Source organism: Carcharodon carcharias, chromosome 13 (genome assembly GCF_017639515.1).
Source record: "Carcharodon carcharias isolate sCarCar2 chromosome 13, sCarCar2.pri, whole genome shotgun sequence".
In the NCBI taxonomy this organism is placed as follows: domain Eukaryota; kingdom Metazoa; phylum Chordata; class Chondrichthyes; order Lamniformes; family Lamnidae; genus Carcharodon; species Carcharodon carcharias.
Genome location: NC_054479.1, coordinates 107492813 through 107520281, shown reverse-complemented (window position 1 = coordinate 107520281; position 27469 = coordinate 107492813). Strand labels below are relative to the sequence as shown.

Sequence of the window (27469 nt, the reverse complement as noted above, 5' to 3'; positions counted from 1 at the left end):
CTACATGTCTTACATTTTACAATTTGACTGGATTCAGTTATTGAAGATCTTCTGAAGTTTTAAGCTCAATTTAAAGAGAGAAAACTGGGTTGCTTACGCAAACATGTTTTTTCAGTCCATTTATAAAGCTGAAACTGGGGAGCACTGGTTGATGCTGATTGAATGCCCCTTTTCTACTTTGGTCCTTCTTCAATTAAGATGCTGATGTGAACTTGGAGCACTGGGAATTCGAGCCAAAGTAAAAATTGATCTTGTTTCTCAAATGCTCACATGGAATATATCCACAAAAAAGCAGGACAAATCCATTTAGCCAATTACTGCTCCATCAGTCCACACTCAAAGTGATGAAAGGTGTCATTGACGGTGCTGTAAAGCAGCATTTACACAGGAATGACCTCCTCACTGATGCTCAGTTTGGGTTCCACTAGGGCCACTCAGCTCCTGACCTCTTTACAACCTCGGTCCAACTATGGACAAAAGAGTTGAATTCAAGAACTGAGGTGAGAGTGATTGCCCTTGACATCAAAGCAACATTTGACCAAGTGCGGCATCAAGGAGCCCTGGCAAAATTAAAGTCAATGTAAATCAGAGGGAAAACTCTCTACTGGTTGGAGTCATGCCTAGCTCAAAGGAAGATGGCTATGGTTGTTGGAGGTCAATCATCTCAGTTGCAGGACATCACTACAGGAGTTCCTCAGAGTAGTGTCCAAGGCCCTACCAGCTCCAGCTGTTTCATCAATGACCTCCCTTCATCATAAGGTCAGAAGTGGGGATGTTTGCTAATGATTACACAACATTCAGTATTATTTTCAACACACATATTGACACTGTAGGTTCCTGTATTTAACAAGATCTGGACAACATTCAGGCTTGGGCTGAAAAGTGGCAAATGCAACTTGTGGCACAGGTGCTGGGAAATGACAATCTTCCGGTCAAACCATGTTTTATTACGAAAATGACTTTGTTTATTTAGTGGACTGAAATCACCAGCTAAATTTAAAAAGACTGAACAACAGCATTTTAATTGACTTAAACAGTTGCCCCTAAGATGGGCGAATATTCACATAGCCGCACCTGACAAATTACAATGCCATCAGCAAGGGGCCGGGCTGTGTACAAGTAGCCCAGCAGAGACAATAAAACTTAGGCAAATGTGAATGTCCCATCTGATGAACCGTTCACAAAAATCCAGTCATAGCCTGTATATTCAGCTGGGTCAGACCAAGCCATTGGACTCAATCACTTCAGACAATGGACCCAGGTTGAGAAGGGAACTCCACCTGCTATAATTCAATCATTTTTAAACAATGGACCTGGAATCAGTTGCTATGACCATGTTTGCATAACTGGCCAGTTTATGAGAGGAGATTATCTGATTAGCAAACTAACCCTTTTTATGTTTCAAGAAATTGCTTCTTTTCAGATCAGAGTGAGACCAGAAAGACCCCGAGTTGGCACTCACTCACTCTCCAGCCATCCTGCAAGCTTGTGCCCTGCCTGTTTTTTGACCAGCCACAGACAGTGTGTTAAGTATCAACCAAGCAGCTGCCGACTCCATGATAAAAGGCGGAAATTGTCTGTCAACATCTTTAAATTGTCTCACTGCAGAATCCGTAAAGACCATCAAGCCCAGTCTGAAAACATCCAAGCCATCAACTGACATTTTTGGACTCAAACAATTTAACCTACCCTCTCACTTTGCAACTTACTTCTGTATTTACGCACATGAACTCTTAAATGCATGTGTGAGTGAGAGATGGAGCACTTTTATTATTTTATTTAGATTGGGTGTTAAGTACAATAAATGCTATTTTCTTTCTCTCACAACTTAAAAGAAAACCCAACCGTGTGTGTCTTTTACAATCACAGCACAAACAGTTAAACACTCACTGAAGTGGCAAACAATTTCTTTTAAAAAACCACCTATTGTGGCCATCCAAGAGGTAGAAAGAGAGGGGAAGCCAATCTACCACTTCTCACCTGACCAAAACTGTTTCCAACAAGAGAAAATTTAACCCTCTGCCTTTGACATTCAACGGCATTACTAACGCTAAATGCCCCACCACCAGCATCCTCAAGTTTACCGTTGAGCAAAAACTTAACTGTACTAGCCAGAAAAATACTGAGGCGACAAGAGCAAGTTCGAGACTGTGAATTCTGAGGTGAGTAACTCATCCTGCTGAATTCTCAAATCCTGTCCACTATCTACCAGACACAACTGAGTCAGGAATGTGATGAAATACCCTCTACTTCCCTGAATGAGTGTGGCGCCAACAACACCCAAAAGGCTCAACACCATAGAGGACAAAACACCTGCTTGATCGGGGCCCTACCAGCACGTTAAACATTTACTCCCTCCACAAACAATTCACAGAAGCAGCAGTCTGTATCATATACGAGATGCACTGCAGCAACTTGCCAAACTCCTTCAACAGCACCTTCCAAACCTGCGGTCTCTACTGCCTATAAGGACAAGGGCAGAATATGCATGGGCACACCACTGCCTACATGTTCCTGCCAAGTCACACACTGTCTTGACCCTGAATCGTCGTTCCTGGACTGTTGCTGGATCAAAATCCTAGAACCCTCTTCCTAATAGCACTGTAGATGTACCTACACAATATGGATTTCAAGGTCCAAGAAAGTGCTCACCACTGCCTTCTGAAGGACAATTAGCTATGAACAAAAGATGCTGACTTTGCCAGCTCACATTTGGTGAAATAATACAATTTTGTATAAATTAAAAATGAAAACAGAAGCAGTCAAATTCTAAGTAGGCAAACAAGAACACTTTAGGCCTGAGCTTCCCGGAGTGGCCGTTCCGTTCCTAGTTTCTTACCTGAAATCCTGTCTTGCCCGACATTCTGACTCAGGCTGGGTGAGATCCGGGCAGTGTAGCACGTCCCCGGGGCCTAGTGTTGAGTTGCAGCTTGGATGCAATGAGGTCACACCCCCTTTTTATAGCACTGGCTGTCATAAAGCACCTACTGTCTTTGACAGGTCTGAGATGCTAAATGTATGAAATAAGCAGGTAAGTTTTTTTTGGGGGGAGGGGTAAGATGGCAGGGGGCTCAGGTTCTGCCGTGGGTGGGGTGAGGAAAGAGTGATATCAGGTCATGTTGGGCCTGGTGCTTCGGGGTGGGTGGGGGTGTGGTGTTACGTCAGGCCTCGAAGGGGGTTTGGGGGGCCTTGGGGGTGGGTGGAGGGTGGGATCAGTTTGGTCCTTGGGAGATAGGGGTATAGGCCAGGTCATGTCGGGTCCAGCCTTGGGGATGGGGTGTCAGGTCAGGCGTGGTTGTCAGGTCGGGCCTTGCCTCGCCTCTGTAGGGGTGCGTCAGGTTGCATTGGTGGGTGTTGGGTTGGGTTGGGCCTGGGCAGGGGCTTGGGGGGGTTTCGGGCCGGGACAGGCTTTGGGGTGTGGGGGTGAGGCTCAGGCCTGGCGGGGGAATTGTGGGGGAAGGGGAGAATCCCATGAGTTGGGGAGTTCCTATTGAGAGATGCAGTCCGTTGGGGGTGAGGTGGAGTTTGGTGGCAGTGGGGTAGTTGGGGGTGTGGGGGAGTCACGTGGGGGGAAACCCCGGGTGGGGTTCGGGGGCGTGGTAGTCCCCAGGGGTCGGGTGTGCGTCTGTGCAATTGTAACCCAGAAGTTAGAAGAGGTTTTAACTCTAACTTTTTCTGGTAACTGTTGACGTAACCCAGTCGGAACCATCTGAAGTTTGCGATTTAATTCACATTTCCAGATGGCTCCTCATGCAGGGCAGTTGCCCAGGGGCAGTTTGCACTTACTAGGCAATTACCTTGCAAGCCTTACCTGTGAACTTCCGAAGGGGATTCCCCAGTGCATCTATGGGGTAACCCTCCAATACGATACCCAGGAATTTGGAAGTTACAACCCTATGTATCTGATATGAACCAGAGTCACTTTTCAAGTTTATTATACAAAACGTTGGCCATCCTTTTTCTATGATACACACTATTGATGATATTAAGGAAGTTGCATTTAATGGAGTACAAGGTATAAGATTGCAACCAGATGAAATATTTGTCATACCCATTGAAATTCACTGCTGAACAGCAGACATCATTTTCTCCAAAAGTATGTGTATACTCAATCTTCTATAATTACTGGGAGGCAGGGTTATTTCTTTCAATAATAAAGATGTCGCAAAAAATTGTTCTTTGTTTTTCACACAGAATTGTAATACTTATAAATCAAAATCTAAATTGCTCCTTGAATTTTGTTCATTTGTTGCAGTTGAAAACTAGTGAGCAGTAGCATTCTAATATTGATCCTTCGTTGTACAACAACAGCGTTATAAGACACATCTAGCTAGCAAAGCATTCCATGGCAATTCACAAAGTTGTCAAACAAAATTTGACACGAGCCATTTATTTGGTCCATCTGCCAATATATTTCATCCTTTGGCTAAAAGTAGTGGAAAAGCATTCTGCATTCTGGAATTAATCTTGACCATCAGTAATATTATTTTAGAAATTGGATTGATTGTTCTGAATTTCCTCAGCTGTAAAGTAGTTTTCCATCTCTAGGGCTTCAGTCAATGAAGTAAGTAAAGTTTTGTTGTTGCCAGCTAAGCCTATGTTTTAATGAGAGCTCAATGCATAGCTATTATGTTCACTGCGTTGTCCATTCCCTTTTTCTCAGAAATAAAAGGAAACTTTATTAAACACTTTAAATCACTTAATAGAAATATGTAATTACATACATAAAATCTAAATAATTACAGTATAAATACTGGGTTCGGAACATTATTCTTCCAACCAATCACTTTGGTTACACTGTTTCAAGTTATGAACCAAATAGTTGCCAGTAAAACTCAATTTATGTATTTGCTAATCTTTCAGAAAAAATGTTCTTGTATTTGTTTTCTTGTAAAAATCTTACATTTTGTAAATGATCTGCCAAACACTAAAGTCTAAAGATTACAAAAATAAATATTTTTTGGGGTGTTAAACATAATTGATGAAATACTAGGTACTATTCCTATTGGCATTAACCTTATTCCTCACAAGTATTCATGATTTTAATCAAAGCCAAAGCAATGAATGCAGATTTACAGGTATTGCAATGGCTTGGACTTTGAGTGACACATCCAATTTGGGAATATATTTATTGAAACGGTCCCATACCATTAATCCAATAAGCTAATGACTCAGAATATTACTTATAATTTCTGCCATAACTGTTAAAATATGTCAACTACATTCTTTACAGTAATTTATGAAACTCAGATTTGTATATCAAAGCTTTTCCTCATTTTATTTTGTTTGATACTTGGAAAAGAAAAATGTGATTTTACAATAAAGCATTACACTTCAAACTTGAAGTAGATAACCACAGCACAACTTCTATTTTCATCTTCACCCCACTCGGCAAGGAAAGGAAGAACAGAGCTGGATCTGGACTTATCTAAAAGTAATGCGCATCAGTATAGGCTTGTCAGTAGTTAGATAGATAATGCCATTACTTCAAGGATCTGAGAAAGCTTGCTGCATTGTGCAGAATAATTAGGTAAGATCCACATCATATGTAACTCAACATGAAAACAGATATCAGATGACTTCAAGGAATCAATGAGATTCATTATTTAAGATTTACTCAATCTTTTAATGTAGCATTAAGAGTATTATACACACAGGAAGTAAAGTATTAGCAAACGTGCAATGTCAGTTTGTCTTACAGCATGCATCATTGCTTTGGCTTTCAGCGTACTTGCTAAACTACATCATGTGAGTGAGCTAACTATGTAGTCATCAACTACAGAACCAATTTTTATGTATATTAAATAAGCTTTGGAATCTGTGAGCGGAGGCAGATTCTGCAAGTGGGACAGGAAGCTTTCCAGGGCATTGAGCACCAAAGATACAGCACTGGCAAAGTCATAATAGTGCACAAGAAGCTTTGTACAGAGAAGGCACAACAAAAACTGTGCAGTGCTTTTAAATTGTGATTTGGCCAAATATGATGGAGGACACAACTATGCTTCAAGTGTGGATATCCTTGGGAGGTACAAGAGATGGATAACCAACTTCACTGAAGCAAAATGCTTTCCAATTTTTAAGGCACCTTCGTTCACAGCTCACATAATCACCTTCTTTGATAACAAATATCTCCAAAAGCAATCTAATTAAGTCGGTCTCATGCTTCTGTGGGCTGATGTCCCATTAGATAAAGACAAAAGCTTTTAATTTTGCCTTGATCACTTATTTTTCTTTGTCTCCCCTTTATTTGTCCATTTCTGTTAATTTTACTTTCTGCTGTCCTTTTTTTATTCATTTTTATGGACGTCATTGGCTAAGCCAGCATTTATTGCCCATCCCTAATTGCCCTTGATAAGGAGGTGGTGGTGAGCTGCCTTCTTGAACCCCTGCAGTATCTGTTGTGTAGGTATACCCACAGTGCTGTTAGGGAGGGAGTTCCAGAATATTGACCCAGCGGCAATGAAAGAACAGCGATATATCTCCAAGTTAGGATGGTGAGTAGGTTGGAGGTGGTGGTGTTTTCATCTAGCTGCTGCCCTTGTCCTTCTCGATAGTAGAGGTCGTGGGTTTGGAAGGTGCTAAGGAGCTTCGGTGAGTTTCTGCAGTTCATCTTGTAGATGGTGCACACTGCTGCCAGTGTTCATCAGTGGTGGAGGGAGTGAGTGTTGAAGGTAGTGGATGGGGTGCCAATCAAGTGGGCTGTTTTATTCTGGATGCTGTCAAGCTTCTTGTGTTATTAGAGCTGCACTCAACCAGGCAAGTGGAGAGTATTTCATCACACTCCTGACTTGTGCCTTGTAGATGGTGGACAGACTTTGGGGAGTCAGGTGGTGAGTTACTCGCCGCAAGATTCCTAGCCTCTGACCTGTTCTTGTAGCCACAAGAGTAAAATCACATCTAACTAACTTGCTGGAGTTTTTTGAAGAGGTAACAAGAGATGGTTAATAAGAGAACACCGTTGATCTGGTGTATATGGACTTCCAAAAGGTGCTCAATATAGTGCCACTTGTGAAGAAAGTTATAGGTCATGGAATAAAAGGGACAGTAGCAATGTGGATATAAAATTGGCTGAGGGATAGGAAACAGAGTAATGGTTAATAGGTATTTTTCGGGCTGGAAGAAGGTTTGTAGTGGGTCGGTATTGAGACCCTTGCTTTTCCTGAGGTATATAAAATGATCTAAATCTTGAAGTGCAGGGGACAATTTCAAAGTTTGCGGATGACTCAAAACTTGGAAGAATTTTAAACTGTGAGGACAGTGTAGAACTTCAAAAGGACATTGGCACATTGGTGGAGTGGGCAAGTAGGTGGCAGATGACTTTCAACGTGGAGAAGTATGAGGTGAAACAATTTCATTAAAAAGAACATGGAGAGACAAATAAAATAAAGGATACTATTCTAAAGGGTGTGCAGGAGCAAAGCCACCTAGGTGTGCATGTACATATATCATTAAAGGTGATAGGACAGGTAGAGAGAATTGCTACTAAAGCATACAGTATTCAAGGCTTCATGATAGGGGCACAGAGTATAAGAGCAAGGGAGTTATGATGAACTTATATAAGACACTGGCTAGATCTCAGCTGGAGCATTGTGTACAGTTCTGAGTGCCATGCTATAGGAAGGATGCGAACGCACTGGAGAGAGTGCAGAAGGGGTTGACAAGAATGGTTCTAGGGATGAGACACTTGAGTCATGAGGAAAGATTGGAGAAGTTGGGACTGTTTTCCTTGGAGAGGAGAAGGCTAAAAGGAGATTTGATAGAAGTTTTCAAAATCACGACGACCTGGACAGAGTAGATAGGGAGAAACTGCTCCCGCTTGTAAACGGATCAAGAACAGAAGGCACAGTTTTAAGGTGTTTTGCAAAAGAAGCAAATGTGAGGTGAGAAAAAACTTATTCACACAGCGAGTAATTAGGGTTTGGAATGCACTGACTAGAAGTGTGGTGAAGGCAGGTTCAGATGAGGCATTCAAGAGAGCATTGGATAATTATTTAAGTAGAAACAATGTGCAGGGTTACGAGGAAAAGGCACGAGATTGGCACGAAGTTAAAATGCTGAGAGAGCCGGTGTAGACACAATGGGCTGAATGACTGCCTTCTACACTAACAATTCCGTAACTCTGTGATTTTACAGCTAAATTACTTTGAAATAACGTCACTGTTTTGTAGTGAAGACAGCAGCCAATTTGCACACAGCCAGATGCCTCAAATACTTATTAGCAGTTACTATGTTTTCCTGGGTTTTACTGTTGGCTGGGACACCAGGAGAAAGCCACTTCCTTTTTCAAATACCACCATGGGATCTTTTACATCCATCTGAATAACTATATTGAGATTATATTTAACAAATCAACCAAAAGTGCTTCCACTGGGTTAGGGCTAACCCGTGTGATGGACTAAAATATCAACCAGGTTTGTGCACAGGTTTTGCAGTTGGGTGCGAGTGTACAACATTCTAACTCAAAGAAAATACTACCATTCAGCCAAGCTTAAATTTTAAAAATTGATATATATATATATATATATATTGCTTTATTGCAAGCTTTCAGCTGGGTAAAAAATTCAGATGGTGACTTAAATCAACTTCATTAAATATTTGAAATAATTTTAAAATATGCTGCTTGGGCTGGTAGCTTTGAAAGGAATTGAACAAAATGACTGTTGAGTCATCAGTGCTTAACTCTTCCTCATTGATACTCATTATTGATCAATTAAAACTCTTTTGATTCGTTCATGTTTAGTCAATAGTTTGCTGATTTGCCAATGAAATCCTCATTTAAACTGATGCCATCTTTACAGAAATGCAGTGTCCTAAGGTGCAAAACTTTCAGCTGCAAAATGTTTGAAAGGTATAATGGAATGAAAGTATGGGCATTGCAACTTTTAATTATATAGTGTTACAATCTCCATAGAAACCAATAAGAGATTAATTTTATTTAAGAGGTATTTTATTTTTCAGATTTAATTAATTGAATTTAAATTCCACCAGCTGCCATGGAAATTATCAAAGGGCAAGATTTTGCGTTTTATGACTTCTAATGCAACATACAAACTAAAATCAACATAGATCAAACGTAACAATTACAACAGACAACTATAGAAAAGGCACTTCCGCACTTCTGGCAGAAGTGTAGCATTACAAGAATAACTCCAAATTACTCCTGGCTTTCCCACAGGCTCAAGTTTCTGTGCACTCTAGATCAAAACTTGGGAGTGTCCTTCAAAAGTCGTTCCACTCAGCAAGAGTCAAGAACTGACACTGACCAGCAAGGTCCACCTTGGCAACTCCTTGTTCCTTCAATCTCCAAAATCCCATCGGTTCTGTTCCCTTCCTTTTGAACAGAAATGAACCCTCACAAGCATCCCGTAGCAGTAGTCTCTTTCTCTCTCTATCGCGCTCTCTGTTTTCAAAAAAACATCTATTTCTTTACTGTGTCAAGGTGTAAAAACTATCATTTGATTTCAAAGTATCTGTTTGCGTTTCTCTGCTGTGGCTACCAGGTCACATGGACCTGTCTCAGAGCAGAGGTATTTAGTATGACCTCACCATTCCACTTTCCAGAACATTCTGTTTCACCTCAAGTTGCAAGAGACATTTTAAAAATATAATCTTCTTGTAAAGTCTAGCATTCATAACAACAGTACTTTTTTGAAATAGCTTACTCAAAAGCTGTTCATTCCATTGATTTTTTTTGGCAATGCTGGGGGAAATGGTGGCCAAGTGGTAAAGTCATTGGACTAGTAATCCAAATGCCCAGGCTAATGGTCTAGGGACATGAGTCCAAATCCTACCATGGCAGCTGGTGGAATTTAAATTCAATTAATTAAATCTGAAAAATAAAGCTAGTCCGAGTAGCGGTGACCATGAAACTTCCATCAATTGCTGTGAAAACCCATCTGGTTCGCACATGTCCTTTGGGAAGGAAATCTGCATCCTTACCTAGTCTAGCCTACATGTGACTCCAGACCTACAACAATGTGGTTGACTCTTAAGTGCCCGCTGAAATGGCTTAGCAAGCCACTTAGTTCATGGGCAATTTGGGATGGACAACAAATGCTAGTCTTGCCAGTGACACCCACGCCCCATGAAAGAATAAATATATTAAAAAAATAAGATAATGTGTGTGATTCCATAATCACTTTGGGCTTTCCTATAAAACTAATCACCTTTTGAGAACAAAATACTGGGGTTTCAATTAACAGAAACAATACTTAGAAGAACTTGAATGGTATTGACCCACTGTTAACCCAGTGACACTCAGTTACACATTGAATCTGCATACTAGATTCTGCATTTATTTGGGGGCAACTTAAACTGAAGTGACTTGATGACAGGCATGGCTAAAAAAGCAAATATCTCAGTATCTTACTTGTGTTACAGGATTAGGAGGGTATTGCAGACTAATAAAATCAAATCTTAGAGTCTCCAGATATTTTCATGATATCATTATTTTCTCCTTCAGCAGCCTTAAAATGTTCAGGCCTATATTCAGAGGGTTATGCATAAAATCAATGCTAACATCTCTGAACTTTTAACATCAAGAATTGTGGCTTGATGAAATATGAAAAGGAAAAATTCTTCAAATGTGTTTAATAAATTGTTCAGTTACATAACGTGGTTACTGATGGACATGAAACTGTAAGTGTTACCAAAAAAGGAACAAATGTCATTTCTATTGTGTTTATGAACAAGAGATATGTCTCCATACTTCACAGGTGAGTGGGTGTGTATGGAACGGAGCAAAAGGGAAAATGGGAGGAGCTAAGCCTTGGCAAAAAAGCACATTTGAAGAGAATTGCCTTAGAATAATTTTGAAACCAATCAGGGAGTTATCGGCAAACATACTGAAAAGGGGAATTTCTGAGAAAGAGAATTTTCAGCTGGCAGATGCTTAACAACTCATAGTGCAGTTATCAGCGGTAGAGTGATGAATGAGAAGTAGAACCAGTGTCAAAGAAGTGGAGAAAGTAAAGATCAAGGATTAAACCAGTTCACTGGGGTTGAGTGAGTGTCAAAAAAAATGGATGCATGTAGACACTTATATAATGAAGCAGTGTAGGTTCAGTTCATGCTGGAAGTGAGATAAGGATGTAGATCTTCAAATCAATTTGTTTGAGGCATGGGGAGCCACTGAAGCTTGGTGAAGATTGAACTAAGAGGCCGTGTATGGCTGAAGATGCAAGCTATGGCATTCTGGGTGAATTACAGCTTGTATTTGGTTGAAGTTGGAGGCTGGCAAAGACAGTATTTGACAAATCGAGTTTGATAGAGGCATGGTTTAGAATTTGGAAAAGGAAATGGAAAGTGAAGACCAGAGGTGCACAATAGTTCAGAGGTGATGAAAAACAGTCTTGGTAATGAATTTGTTAGAACAGAAAAGCTGAGCAAAGAGTTTAACAGCTGCCAGGGTTTTCACCTCTGCACTCAGCCTGATGCAGCAGCTGGGAAAATTCAGAGTCAAGGTCAGAAACAAGTAGCTGTTTGTTGCTTTGGTTTTGCTGATATTTAGCTGAGCAAGTTACAGCTTATCCAAGTGTTAATGTCAAATAGGAGAGACCAACAATCTGGGAAGGCAGAAGAGCAGAGCTAAATGTCTGTGGTATACAGGTATGTGGTAATTTTAATTCGCTAGGGCAGGCAGGGGGTGCGTGTTAAAAGTAAAGATAAAATCAGAACTTGTCCCACTTATCAGATAAGCAGCTTTCCAGGACTACTTATGGGCCAGATGGAGCAGGATTGCTTCCTCTTAGCTCCACACTACCCACCCCCAAACACCGCAGTTATTATTAGAGGTTATGTCTCTGGTACCCAGCACTGAGAACTGCCAAAAAGGCAATTAGAAATTCGGGTCTGCCATTGGATTAATTGTTACTTGCACTCTTCAGCCTCTTTCTACCTGGGAGTTGACTCATAACTGTAAATCTACTTGTACAGTAGCATATCCCAGGAGAACAATAGAACCCTTTTGAGACATGAACCAGCTATTTGTGTCTTTCTATAAATGTACTTCTTCACTCATTTTGAAGGCAGATCAAGCCAACACTTGGTGAGGTGAGGCTATATATAAACCATTAAGTTGCTATATTTTTCTATGCTGAGTTGTGCTGGGACCAGTGCCCTGCCGAACCAAATTACTAGGGCTGTAGAGAGGGCTTTAAACTAAATAGAGGGGGGTAGGTTTGAGGGCAAACTAGCAAGTAACATAAAAATGGACAGTAAGAGCTTCTTTAAATATACAAAAAGGGAGAGGCCAAAGTGAACATAGATACCTTACAGGATGAGGCTGGGTAAATAATAATGGGGAACCAGGAAATGGCTGAGGAATTGAATAAGTATTTTGCTTCACTCTTCACTGAAGACACTAATAGCATTCCAACACTAAATAATCAAGGGGTAAAAGAGGGGGAGGAAATAAACATAATAACTATCACTGGAGAAAAAGTACTAGGGAAACTAATAGGGCTAAAGGCCAATTAGTTCCCTGGCCCTGATGGGTTGCATCCTAGGATATTAAAGAAAGTAGCTACAGAGATAGTGGATACACTGGCAGTAATAATACTTAGATTCTGGGAAAAGTCCCAGAAGACTGGAAAACTGTCAATGTAACATCCTTATTCAAAAACGGAGAGAGACAAGAAACAGATATAGGCTAGTTAGCTTAACATCTGCCATTGGGAAAATTTTAAAGTCTATTATTAAGGATGTAATTGAGAGCACTTAGAAATACATAATCTAATCAAGTAGAGTCAGCATTGCTTCACGAAGGGGAAATCAGGCCTGACAAATTTACTAGAATTCTTTGAGGAGGTAACTAGCAGGATAGATAAAGGGGAACCAGTAGACGTAACATATTTGGATTTCCAAAAGGCATTCGATAAGGTACCACACGTAAGGCTACTTAATAATATAAGGGCCCATGGTGTTGGGGATAGAGGATTAGCTAACTAATAGAAGACAGAGAGTTGGGATAAAGGCGGACTTTTTCAGGATGGCAGCCTGTAACTAGTGGAGTGACACAGGGATCAGTGCTGGGGCCTCAATTATTTACAATATAGATTAATGACTTAGATGAGGGAAGAGTATGTTCTATCACCAAATTTGCTGATGTTACAAAAATAGGTGAGAAGGCAAGTGGTGAGGAAGGAGTCGACAGGGGGATATTGACAAGGAGTCTACAGGGGGATATAGACAAGGAGTCTACAGGGGGATATAGACAGGTTAAGTGAGTGGGCAAAAAAGCAGCAGATGGAATATAATGTGGGAAAATGTGAGGTTATGCACTTTGGCAGAAAGAATAGAGGAGCTGAATATTGTTTAAATGGAGAAAGCTGCAGAAGTCTGCAATACAGAGGGATTTGGGGGTCCTTGTGCCTGAATCCCAAAAGCTAACATACAAGTTCAACAGGTAATAGGGAAGGCAAATGGAATGTTGGCCATTATTTCAAAGGGAATGGAGTATAAAAATAGGGAAGTCTTGCTGAAACTATACAAGGCACTATTTAGACCACACCTTGAAAACTGTGCTCTGTAAGTGATCAAGAGGATGGAATGGTCGTAAGAAAATAAGAAATAGGAGCAGTAGGCATTCGACCCTGCTCTGCTATTCAATAAGATCATGGTTGACCTTCTACCTTAACTCCACCTTCCCAATTCCCTTTATTCTCTTAAGACCTGGTGGTCTCAGGGCAGTAGAAACATTTTTGGATGTCCTCAAAGCATCCCCGAAGAGATCAAACATCTCCGCAGACTCATGGGAGTCCCTGTCTTGTGACTATCCAAGGTTCATTTGGAAAGGCACCTAACCCATCGAGAGACTTCACCGGGAGTACGTAGAGATGAAGTTAAGGCATCGGAAAAAGAACACACAACTCCAAACACCTCATCTGTCCAACCCTTAAAGCACCACCAATCCTGCATGTGGCAAAGTCTGATCATGCATTACACTTACCAGCCATCTCAGAACACATCAAACAGGAGTAGAATCAATTCATCCCCAATCCCGAGAGACTGCCTCAGAGTCCAAAAATCTATCAATCTCCGTCTTGAATATACTTGATTGGTCATCCATAGTTTTCTGGGGTAGAGAGTTCCAAAGACAGACAACTCTAAGTGAAGAAATTTTTCCTCGTCTCAGTCCTAAACGGCTTACGCCTGATTCTGAGGCTGTAACCGCTAGTTCTGGATTCCGCTGCCAGGGATAACTGGTAGATACTGTATCTACCAATATCGACCCTGTCTAGCCCTTTAAGAATTTAATGTTTCAATGATCGCCCCTCATCCGTCTAAACTCTAAGAATAAGGGCTTAATCGACTCAAACTCTACTCATAAGAAAATCCCCTCATCCCCAAGTCTCACAAAGCTTTGCTGCACTCCAACTAAGGCAAGCATATCCTTCCTTAGGGAACAAGACAAAAACTGCACATTCTACTCGAGGCGTGGTGTCACCAAGGTCCGATACATTTGCAGTAAGACCTCTATTACAAAGGGATTGGAGTCCAAGAATAAAGAAAAACATACCATGTGTTTTCTTAAATGCTTGCTTTACTTTCAAGTTAACTTTCTGTGATTCATGTACCAACAAATTACCAACAATTCTCAGTCTCTCATTATTTTCCTACCAAAGTGGATAATTTCACACTTCCCCACATTATTCCATCTGCCATGTTCTTTTCCACTTATCCTGTTTATTATATCCCTCTGCTGGCTTTTTGCATTCTCCTCATAGCTGACTTACTCATCTAACTTTGTATCAGCAGGAACTTGGATGCATGACATTGGTCAATGAAGAGAAAAAGAAATACATTTTATTAGGATAGTACAGCATCTTTCATTGTTCAAAGCATGTTTTGGTCCGTTAAGTGCTTGTTTTTGAAGTGTAGTCATGGTGGTAATGTAGGAAATGCCGCATCCAATTTGAGCAGAGCAAGGTCCTACAAGTAACAGTTTTTTAGTGATGCTAGACAAGCAAAAATATTGGTCAGGACACCAAGAAAACTGCCTACTTTGAATATTGCCAATCTTTAGTTTAACTTCGCATCTGAAACTCAGGGCTCCAACAATTCCTTTAGTGCTACGTTAAGTGACAACCTAGAGTATGGCCTCAAGTCTCTGGAATGTGATCTGATGTTGAGAGAAGCAGAAAAGTCAAGATGATTATGGACAGTAAGCCACAGGTGTCACGAGTCAATCATAAAATTGTATACTTTAATAATTAGAATGTGAACTGTATCAGGCACTTTGGTTTGTTTCAAAATGAAAGGTTTAATGTTGTGAAATTTCTGAGAATAACAAATACACTAAGACTCAGTATGACTGCTCTTAGCTGATGTTGGAATTTACTGAGGCAATCAATTGACGACATCAGTGACATATTCTGTATCTCACTAACCAAAACATGTTTTACACCCCAACCTGTTCCTGCATTATGCACAAGCTGTGCTTTTATCTGCAGTGACAGATCTGTCCATGTCAGGAATTGAAGTGCTCCCTTTTCTCACTACTATGAAATTAACAAATCTGTCAACAAAATCCCAGTGTTTTACAGTCATGTTATAAAATGATTCTTTTCTTCCCAGTTGTTAGTTTCTTTTGCTGGTTCTCGCCTTCAACTTCCATTAGCGTTGCAGGCAAACGTCCCAGTATCATACTAACATATAGAATAAGTGGAGTAGGCCGTTGGGCTCCTCAAGCCTGGTCTGCCTTACAATAAGATCATGGCTGACCTGACTTTGGCACCAACTCCATTTTCTTGCCTATCCCAGTTACCCTGGGCCTCCCTTGTTCGTCAAGAATCTATCTACTTCTGCCTTGGAAACATTGTATGACCCTGCCTACACTGCTCTCTGGGGAGGAGAGCTCCACAGTAACCTGTTGGAAATGCAATAATACAGCTTGAGATAGTTTGCTCTCCAAATATCCATCCTCCCTCAGTGGAATTTCCACCGTCTTTCTCGCAACATGATTGAGGCTTAGCAGTTTACCAATAATGACTGCAGCTGTTCAAGAAGGCAGCTCACCACCCACTTCTCAAAAGCAATTAGGGATGGGCAATAAATGCCGGCCTAGCCAGCAACACCCATATCCCGCAAATAAATAAACTAAATAATCATGTCGTATCAGGCTGCATTTTAATTTTTAAATGGCTGACTGTCACCCCTGGACTTTGGACTGATTAAAACAGCACAAGTGGCAAATTTTATCAAGTACCCACAATTGAAATTAATTTTTGTGATGGATGTTTAACAATATCTTGCTTCCAAAATTAACCTGCCGGTGTTGGCAGTCATGAGTTGTACATGAGCTGCTAAGAGTTGTTTATGTTTTGATTTGCTTCTCCCCGAGGGGAATCACGAGGTGTGCCTTGATGGGTGCACTTTTATTTAATTTTGCAATTCAGATGAAGGCAGATAGAAATCATGAGCAGGGAAAAGTGAAGTCATATACTTTCTATTTGCAACAGTTTATTTGCCCTGTTAAGTGCTCCTCATGGTGTGTCAGAATGTTTGTAAGTATGGATTTAGCTATTGGGAACATGATTGCATCTTCTGATGACAATTTTTAATATAAGTATTTTGCAAGCAATGATGTTGTCTCAGTAATACTCATATCCTGGCAGCAAATATAGTAATCAATGTAGCAAAGCTTGCAGTTGACAGGATAAATTGGATGGCAAATTTTGGTTACCCATGTTTAACTGTACATGTGCAGGTGATATAAGTTGCTGCCAATTTACTCCTTAATAACAGTGAGTGCAGATAGCCTCATTATTATTTCTACTGGAAATTTTGGGTCAATCTAACCAAGTTACCTTTATAATTGGTTAACTTTTTTGTTTTCATCTTGGTGCTCATCAATGATGCACATCAAGTATGAAATACATGGCAACATTACTTCTCTTCTGCCCAATAATGTCTCTTAAACCGAACCTCATGCCAACATCTCGCATGCCATTAGTTGGATCGTTTTCTTTCTACACCAGAATTGTTGGCAGTTTGACAATGTGAAACTAGCTTGAGACAACTGAAACATATTTGGCTTCCAATCCATTAGATTCTATGCCAAATTGCAGAGATTAAAAATATATATTCTTAATCATTGCATCAACCAGGGAATCAAACCTGTTATTTGCATTTCTCAGTAAGTGACGAATGGAGTTCCTTTTTGCGATAAGTGGGTGCTCTCCAATTATCTATGAAATATATAATTTAAAGCTTCAGCCGTCATACTTCAAAAAAAATTTCAAGTTGACACCACAAAATGCAACTTATCTGAAATATTCACAATGAAACCTTGTTCCTGCAGGATGCACAAAAGAATAACTAATTTTGGATGTTAACAAGTTCTCTATTAATTCTAAGCAACAATTATCTTTCAAACAAGCAGGATTTTGAAACAAGGTAGTTTTCAAGCTAGTCTTGATGCCCTCTGGGTTTTTAAAAAATGCAATTTAGTGTAACCTTAAGCAAATAATTAAGATCTCCCTCCAGGTTTTTAAAATCATAGTGCAAATTTTAAAAACACTGATACAGAATCTACTTTCTTCCACTAGATCTCTTAATAAATATTACATATAATTTTGAAGTGTATGAGTTACATTCAATGCGAATCAGTAGCACAACATTTAAGTTTGGAACATGAAAATCAGGTTGGGAAATAGAACCAATCCAGCACCTATTGAAGACTTACTAGAAATATTGTGCAGAACAACGAAAGCGATTGAAGGTTTATTACTAGCAAATCTTTGATGCTCAATGTATTGAACACTTGTGCAATTAGAGATGATGTACAGTCATGAACACTTCAGCAAAGGGGAGGTGGTGGCATAGTGGTATTGTCATCCTCTCTATTCCAGAGAACCAGGGTAATGCTCTGAGGATCTGGGTTCAAATCCCACCAAGGCAGATAGTGAAATTTGAATCCAACAAAAATCCATGAAACCATTGTCGATTGTTGTAAAAACCCACCTGGTAGGGAAGGAAATCGGCTGTCCTTATCTGGTCTGGCCTACATTTGACTTCAGACCCACAGCAATGTGGTTGACTCTTAAAATGAACTCTGAACAAGGAGCAATAAATGCTGGCCTAGCCAACGACACCAAATCCCATGAACAAATTAAAAAAAAGCAAAGTAATGAATATTATTGTACCAGAGAAAGAAAGGCAAGAAATGTAATCTCAGAGCAGCAGATGGAAATTAGAATTTTATTTTTTATTTTTATGGAACAGGTTGTAAATGGATTGTGTTTTAACATAACATTTTTGAAGCTGGTATTAAATAGGCTTTGTTCTTATTTTAAGAGCTGTTATCACCACAATTTTGGCAATGATAACCCAAGGCAAAGAAGGCAAGCCATTACTATCTAACATATATTCTGTTCTTTCAAAAATTACTTGAATGAGCAAGGTAACTTTGCAATTACTTTTTTTACATTTTCTTATTAAGTCCCAAGAAATATAATTGCAGTTGTCAAGCTGTTAAGTAACTAGCAACTTGGACTTCTCTATTCGTAAATTTAATTTAATGCAACTGGATTACTTTGCAAGTTAGCTTTTGTAGCTGAAAGGGATTTTGGAGTTGATACTTAAATAAGTTATTGATGCATATTGAATAAAACTATTAGGTATGTGATAAACAAAACTTAAGCAGCATTTTTAGTGGCTTGTAATTTTAAAAACTGTGTTTTACCTGGTCGCAGTGGTAGAACACTAGTGTTTATATTATCAGTTTGCATTGTCAAGTTGTTGTTTTGTGTGTTGAATGCAGTGAAAAGCAGGCTAATGCTCAGAAAAGTAGCTTGAAATTCCACCTCTCAAATGGCAAGAATGATAATACAATGACAGCAAGGTTCAAAATACATGGGGGTGGCGGTCAAATTTGCCCTAGAAAGCTCCACAAGAGACCGTAAAAAATCAAGGACGGGGGGGTGAAAAATTCAAAATATTGAGGGAAAAGTCACCCTTGTACATGTTAGCTCTGAACTCCGTCTCCTCTGTAGTCCTAACAGGGCCAAACAATCGCAAGCCCAAGTGCCAGAGAGAGTGGGAAAATCAAGCAAAGTCGTGACTGGAGGAGCAGCGAGCATGGGAGAGACAGAACCTGTGAGGATTCTGTCTTTCCCATGCTCGCTCCTCCAATGATAGGTTCTCTCCCTCCTGCTCTTGCTGCCCCTCCAGAGATAGAATCGATGATTGGAAAAGCGAGTCTAGAAACCGGGTAGTTACATCCATTAGAACCATAAATTATTCGTATGTGTTACAGATTCAGAGTTGTTTATATTTTTTTTCGAGGCCATCACAAAGCATGCCATGTTATCATGGAGATGGGTTTTGGGCCAAAAGGTTCTTTTGAAAACAGGCAGTTGCAGTTTTGATTTGGTGTAGACTGCACCGTGCTGGACTAAGAGTGCCAGCAGGAGACGATTGTCAGTCAGGCCTGCTAACAGCAGAAAAAATACTAACTTTATTGCTCACTGCATGGAATGGAGGTGAGGCTCAAGTTCAGTTTGGATTTCATAAGAGAAAAAGCAGCTGGAAGATTTGCCTAATTTGCAGTTAGAGGAAGAAATCAACAATGGTCCTCACAGAGCCTGAGGCAGAAAGCAGTCAGCAGAATCAGCTTGGAAAGCTGTGAGAAGGCAGTTGGATATCTGCTGGCAACCAGAACAAGGAATCCACAGTCTTGAGGTCTTAAATAACAGTTGGAGAGTTGATTAGCCAAAAAGGTAATGTAAGGATCCCCAGACAAATCTTAACTCAGAGAATAGCTCCAACACTGAGCAGAATTAAAGTGAATTCCACAGGCTGCAGCATACCTTTGGGTCGGTCCCTAAAGAAACAAATGAACCTTCAAGATTTATGTGCAGCACGTGAAGTCAATGGTTATTGCAGAATTCTTCTGTGGAGATGATACTTTATTTAAATTGCTATTCTTACACAAGCCATATACTGCCAACTGTTCGCAGATCAACTGAAATGACAGGTATGATTGTGAGGCTATCTGTTCTGTCTCTATCCCCTGGAGTAACCATGAAAAATTGTATCTTTTTCATCAGCTAACTGTTGGTAGTGTAAAAGCAATGTCACCACCAATGCCAATTAGGACAGGGTGAAAAGTCTTTCAATCGGAATCACTTCTTTCTTTTAAACTTGGTTTTAGGATGACGTGAATACTTGCAAGTCATATTTATTGTCCAAACCAATTGTGTTAAGAGGATTTTTAAAACAAGTAGAGTATGGATGAGAGCCACTGGTATGAGAGTCAGGTTTCCTTCCCTGAAGGACATCAAGGATTTTATAGGTTATCCAGTGGCGTTCAGGTTAACTTTGACAGGTCTTAATGAATCCAATTTCAAATGTTACATTTTGGATCCACCTTCACTGTATTAGTGGTTATGGTGCTCGACTGACAATCCAATCATCAGCATAATACCACCAAACTAGGTGCTAAAATCTCCTTTTTTTAATATATACAACCTTCATCACGTAATATTTCAATTCCTTTAAAGAAGTAAGATGAAAGCATCAGATTTCATGCCTGTGTGTACTTTGACCTCAATTATCACGACAGTAACTATGGGTGGAATCATCCCAGATTTGTACCAAGTGCGGTTACAGGCGGGTTAAACTATGTTTTACCCACCAGCCGCAATGGCAGTTTTTCACACTGTGTCATCCCAAACCCGTCACATTAATTATGCATTCTCAGGAAACACGCCTTTTCCATGGTGGGCAGGCCCTCTTTCGCCCACCACACCATCACCTCACCGCTTCATCACGCCTGGTGCTACACTTAAAAGTCCTGCCGCGTGCACACTTCTCAGTCCAGTCCACAACTGCTTGCAAAGAACACAGGATGGCCTCAAAAGACAAAGACTGCAGTCCCAGGTTCAACGATGTGTCCCTCCAGCGCCTTTTGGATGTAGTGGAGGCTCGCCATGATGTCCTCTACCCCTGCTCTGGCCACAGGATGGACAGCAAACTCACTAATCCAGCTTGGGAGGCAGTTGTAGCGATGGTCAACGCCAATGACCTACAAAAGAGGACAGCCACCCAGTGCTGAGAAAGGATGAATGGTCTCATCCTTTCCGCCAAGGTAATTCACTTTTCTCATCATTCTCAACTCACACTCAAACCCATCACTAACCCACTCACATCTCAAGGGACAATGCCACTAACTCTCACACACACCCTCACATTTCCATCAGGCTCTTGATCTTGTGTCCTTATCCCGTCCGTGGCTCAGTTCACCACACAAACGTTCCATGCAGTGCCATGTGTCCTGATCACACACATCTGTTCTCATGCAGGAGAAGCCTGCTCACATCTGCTGGAAGAGGTCCCAGACAGGTGGGGTGCAGTGGCCCACATTAGGCCCCTCACACACTTTGCAGTGTGTGCGATCGCATTGACTGGTGAGGACAGCAGTGAACACCCTCGTGAGGATGCTGCACCACATCATCCCACTCTCAAAGCAAATGTGAGTGCTCTCTCCTACTTTTGACTCTGCTGCCACGCACTACTTATCTCTACTTTGGTTCACAGGGAGCTCTGCCAAGTGGCCCTTAGCCAGCCATTCCCTCAGCTCCATCCATGTCCTCCCTGCAGCCAAAAGGCCACCTCCTCCATTGAAGAGCTGGAAATAAGCAGCCTAGATCTGTCACAGCGCTGACCCACACCCTGCACCTTGGTGGAATGTAGATCTACAGCAGGCTCGGGTTCACAATCTGGTGGTCACCGCTTGGACACATGTCTGCAGCAGCAGGAGGCAGGTTCATGTGAACTCCCTGGCGCTCAGAGGACTGCTGGTGATCAGGCATCTGTGAGGTCCAAGTCAGATGATGAGCTTCTAGATTTGGCCTTCCAACTGATCCTGGAGAGTCAACAGAAGACGCGGAAACATCACGCAGAGCTGTTGGAAGCCCTCAACAGAGTTTCCATGGGGAGGATGGCAGATGCCATGGAGACCCTGGTCCAACAGAATGCGGAGGTGTGTGCTGATCTGCACTCCATCGCAGGAGTCATGGGTGAGTTCCTGCAGTGGCAACGTGAGAGGGAAATGTGGCACCTCGACGTCCCTCTAGGATTATGATATGCTGAGATTCCCGATGTTCAGTGGCGGGGAACAAGCCCGCCGTCCACAGGCTGAGTAGAAGATTGTAAACTGGTTCCACAACGTTGTGAAACCGATTTTTGGCCTTCTCGCCATAGTGTCTGCTCATGCCACCAAACATGCCCAATGCGGATGGGCACAGAAAATCCCGGCCTATGTGACAAAGACAATTCTCACTGATAGCTAAAACCTTAACTTTTCATTCTTGTAAAAAACAGCTAAATGTATTGTACATATCAAAACTCTACTACATACTTTTCCAATCAGCTCAAAAGCTTGTGTTAAATGGAAAGAAAAAGCAAATTCTTACCTGAAAGTCTTTTTCTTCCAATATTTCTTTCCTCCATTTGACAAGGAAAGCAGCACAAACGTACAGGTGGAAATGTGAGAATCCCTCTGGTTCAGACTGCAAAACAAATTAATTTGTTTTCCCTGATTAAAAGCAATCTGCCTTACTCTTCCCTTATTTTTTCTCTCTCTTTTATCATTGGGTTTCATACAGGCATTGAACAAAAAAAATCATATATTTAAAAACTTTATTCTTTTCTTTATCTGTTCCCACCCAGTTTCTTGAATCTAATCTCAAAAAAGATGACCTGCTGAGTATCTCCAGCATTTTCTGCTTTTAAGCAAAACAGCACACAAAAGTTCAATGAAATGACCACTTCCTCAATCATTTTTTATCTATTCAGCACTTTTGTGGCTGAAAATAATTCTTCAGTTGCTCAGTGATGCAATGGCTATCTATCTCGGCATTGCTGTTTCAGAATAGTATACTTGGTGATGTTAAACATAATGTGCAAATAGGTGTTCGAAATTGAAGTGTCAGAGTACTGCTCTTGAATCATAATCATGATTTGTTACTGGGGTTGTTTTTTTCTGATTTTAAGACGGTGTTGTGTGAACAATGTAGATATGAGTAAGCAGATCATCACATAAGACCTGCAAAAAGGTGATACGAATTTCTAGAATTTGTTCTAAGGATGTTATGTCTAAGCTGGATTTATTTAGTTGCCAACCATGGAGTTATCTTCAATTCCATGTTTCAGGCTGATGACCCTTCATCATGGTGAAAGGTCGTCAACCTGAAATATTAATTCAGCTTTTCTCTCTCTGCAGATACCTCCAGACCTACTGACTTTTTGCAGCATTTTCTGCTTTTATTTCAGATTTCCAATGTGCAGTATTTGTGCACAAAAGTTTGATATCTTTTAAGACATGTTTTTAAACATTTACTTTACATTTTTCACTGAATTCCAATAAGTGCATGTTGGTAACTGAAAATTTAGGGATTTAAACCATAAATAATTACTTTCTAGATAAAACAGAATAAATGGTAATGCTGCCACAGAACCACCAGCTTACATGCAACCAAGTTGAAAGTTTAGAAATATAGGTTTGATCTTCGGTTTAGAAGGTGCTATCAAAGGAGCCTTTGTTGAGTTGTGACAGTGCGCCTTGTACATAGTCCAGATTGCTGCCACTGTGCATCAGTGGTGAAGGGAGTGAATGTTTAGGCTGGCGGACGGGCTGCCAATCAAACAGGCTGCTTTGTCCTGGATGGCGTCAAGTTTCTCGAGTGTTGTTGGTGCTGCACTCAACCAGGCAGAGTATTCTATCACACTCCTGACTTGTGCCTTATGGTGGACAGGCTTTGGGGAGCCAGGAGGTGAGTTAATACTCCGAGAATTCCAAGCTTCTAACCTGTTCTTATAGCCATAGTATTATATGGCTGGTCCAGTTCAGTTTCTGGGCAATGGTGACCTCCAGGATATTGACTGAGGGGGATTCAGCAATGGTAATGTCAAGAAATGTCAGGGGAAGATGGTTACTTTCTCTCTTATTGGAGATGGTCATTGCCTGGCACTTAAGCGGCAAGTGGCATTTGTAACACATAACAGCCCAAGCCTGAATGTTGTCTGATTCTTGCTACATACGGACATGGACTGCTTCAGTATCTGAGGAGTTACGAATGGTACATTTGTCAATCAAAAGTAAGCTGTAAAATCTCTGCAGTCTTCGTATGCTGGAACCTTCAGCAAAAGAAATTAGCAACATGACACAAAAAGTCCTTTAAAAATACCAATTCGTTTCCTAAACCTTTGAGGAAAGAAGCCTTTGCCCTGAAAAATAGAACACAACGATAAACTTTACAATCGGACCGACTTGAAATCACGAGTATACATAATTTACAGAACTGCCTGTATTACAAAATATTTTGTTTTACATAACTAAATTGTCACAATCAGCTGGACAAATCCTGTAAACACTGTTAATTGCTATTTAGCAAGGCACTGGAGGCTGACAAGTTTCTTTTCTTGATAGGAAATGCATAGCTAGTGTTGGAGGATATAATGTAAAGTTTCATTTTTTGTCAATAGCACTAGGGGTATCACCACTAATATTAAAGAAGTGAACTAGCAGTTTTCACATGTTTGTGCTCATTTTAAAATTCAAATCATCTAAACAGAACAACTATAGCTTCTCAACTTCTCAAAGTGAGCCAATATACTGAAGTAAACACAGAACTGATTCTATGCTTTACCTTTAGAATTACACAGCTGTCTATTTCATGTACCATTTTTATTATTTTTTTCAGTTAATTTTCTATAGAATTGGATTATGTAATTTAATTAATGAGCACAATAAAAATATGCTGGTATTAGTGCAATACATTTAAAATATTAGCATGATCCACAAAGGTTTTTTTATGTTTTGAGCTCTCCTGGGTCATTTTTTTACAGCCTGTTTCTTAAACCTAAAGAAATCAATTGTGTGTTTGCTTCCTCACTGCTTCTGAATTCTGTCACATTATGTACTGCATTCAATTCAACTGAAACCATAGAAGCGGTGATGAGACTTGCAAATTTGTAACGCAAGGTAACAATCCTTAAAGTACTTCTCTCTGGTTAGAAGCCTCAATCATGTAAAGTCTCAACACAGACACACAAACATACAGCAGGTACTTTGCCTAAAATTCAGAAGACATGAATATTTCACTGGTAACGTTTCAGCTGATCTGACACAGGCAAATAGAAAAACTGTTAGGTAATTGAGCAAAACAAGTGGAAGGGATAGAAACAGGTAATGGTCAAGAGTTCAGATATGTTAACTACCATAACCAAAGCTTACATCATGGGTCTAACACTGTAGCTATTTTTTTCCTCAGAAATGCATGGAGCTATTTATTTCCAGCATTTTGTGTTTTCCTTTCAAATTTTGTGTCTCGTTTTCTTAAGATGTTTTGGTTTCAAGTCCAAAGTACAATAAAATACATATGCATTAACTCAAAATAACCTTTTAGCAGAAACCTCTCCAATACCATGAAAAGTGACCTACAGTCAAGCCGTGCATTCGAAGAATCATCCCACTGTTTGTCTCAAGCAGAACTGAGCAACTAGTGATTGCAGGGCTGAGATTAAGATAGACTGTAAATGGATTCAACTACATCATTGTTTAGAAATGGCAGTCTCAGTCTGGGACAGTTGATCCCTCTGGGGATTTGCTCAGACATTTCATGAATAAAATTAATGCAGAAATAAAACCAAACATGTTGGAAATGCACAACAGGTCACTCAGCATCTAAAATAAGGGCAAGATGGTTAACATTTTGGGGAACACACCCCTTTGCCTAGGACTGAAAATGAAAAAATGGAAAAGTCCTTTTTTGGGGCTGATCAAAAAATGGAGGGAACAACAGATTAAAAATCGTAGTCAAACATTGCAAATACTGCACGAGGAGAGGCTGTCAACAGGTTTAATAGTTTGGGGATCATACAGAAGTGTTGGTTGCTGGAGGAACTCCAGCTCAGAATTGATGAGCTGTAGCCCGAGCTTCAGATGCTGCGGCACATCCGGGAGGGGGAGAGTTACCTGGACGCTTTGTTTCAAGAGGCGGTCACACCCGGTAGATTAAGTACCTCAAGTTCGGTCAGTGGTCAGGGTCAGCAGGGTGTGACTGCAAGTCAGGCAGATAGAGGGATCCTGTGTTCAGGAACAGAGGAGCCTCAGCTCTTGACCTTGTCCAACAGGTACGAGGTTCTTGCTCCCAGTGTGGATGAGGAACAGGGCTGTAGGGAGGATGAGCCAGCTGACAACGGCACCGTGGCACAGGAGGCCATTCAAGAGGAGGGAGCAAAAAGACAAGTGGTAGTTGTAGGGGATTCTATAATTAAGGGAATTGATAGCTTCCTTTGTAAGCAGGATCGAGAGTCCTGCATGGCATGTTGCCTGCCCGGTGCCAGGGTGAGGGACATCTCTGACCAGCTTGAAAGGATATTGGAGAGGGAGGGGGAGGATCCAGTTGTTGTGGTCCACGTTGGGACAAATAACATAGGTAAGACTAGGAAAGAAGACCTGTTTGGGGATTATCAGGAACTAGAAACTAAATTAAAGAACAGGTCCTCAAGGGTTATAATCTCCGGATTACTACCCGAGCCTCGTGCAAATTTGCATAGGCATGCGAGAATAAGGGAAGTAAACACGTGGCTAAACAAGTGGTGCGGGAAAGAGGGGTTCCATTTCATGGGGCACTGGCATCAGTATTGGAACAGGAGGGATCTGTACCGTTGGGATGGTCTCCACATGAATCGATCTGGATCAATGTTCTACGAAAAGGGTAAATAGGGTGGTCAACAGGACTTTAAACTAGAAAGTGGGGGTGGGGGGGGGGGGAAGGGTAAAACTCCAAGAAGTATGACTAATGGGAAACAAAGCAGCAGGTTAGCATGTGGGGGGGACGGATTTAACTTCATGGAAAATTATAAAAAAACTGAAAAGAAAGGAGAGCCCAGGAGAGGCTATTAAAGTCTCCGGAACACAAAAATAGGACAGAGTGTTTGGAAAGGGCTAGGAATCTAACTTCAAGCACATCAGATAAAGGGACGACAATGAGAAAGGAGACGGGAAATACAGGACTGAAGGTGTTGTACCTGAATGCACGCAGTATATGAAATAAGGTAAATAAGCTTGTGGCGCAGATTGAAATTGGCAGGTATGATGTGGTGGGCATCATGGAGACATGGCTGCAAGGGGATCAGGACTGGGAGCTAAATATCCAAGGATATATATCCTATCGAAAAGATAGGCAGGTTGGCAGAGGGGGTGGGGTTGCTTTGTTAGTAAGAAATTAAATTAAATCGATAGCAAAAAATGACGTAAGGTCAGATGATGTAGAATCTGTGTGGGTAGAGTTGAGGAACCGCAAAGGTAACAAAACCATAATGGGAGTTAGGTATAGGCCTCTGAACAGTAGTGAGGATGTGGGGCACAAGATACACCAGGAGATAGAAAAGGCGTGTAGGAAAGGCAAGGTTACAGTGATCATGGGGGATTTCAATATGCAGGTAGACTGGGAAAAAT

The 27469-nt window shown here is 40.8% G+C and overlaps 1 protein-coding gene across 8 annotated transcripts in view; it reads right to left on the bottom strand.

The window, feature by feature from the left end:
• Positions 1 to 27469, bottom strand: part of tbc1d22a (TBC1 domain family, member 22a) — a 453849-nt gene that overhangs the window by 118855 nt on the left and 307525 nt on the right. For 7 of the 8 annotated variants that reach the window (XM_041202627.1, XM_041202628.1, XM_041202622.1 and 4 more), the window contains one exon: positions 22419 to 22514. The exons of the other annotated variant lie outside the window; for it this stretch is intronic. In XM_041202627.1, the coding sequence (XP_041058561.1) occupies positions 22419 to 22514 (96 nt within the window). The remainder of the gene's footprint in view (positions 1 to 22418; positions 22515 to 27469) is intronic. 8 annotated transcript variants of the gene reach the window in all.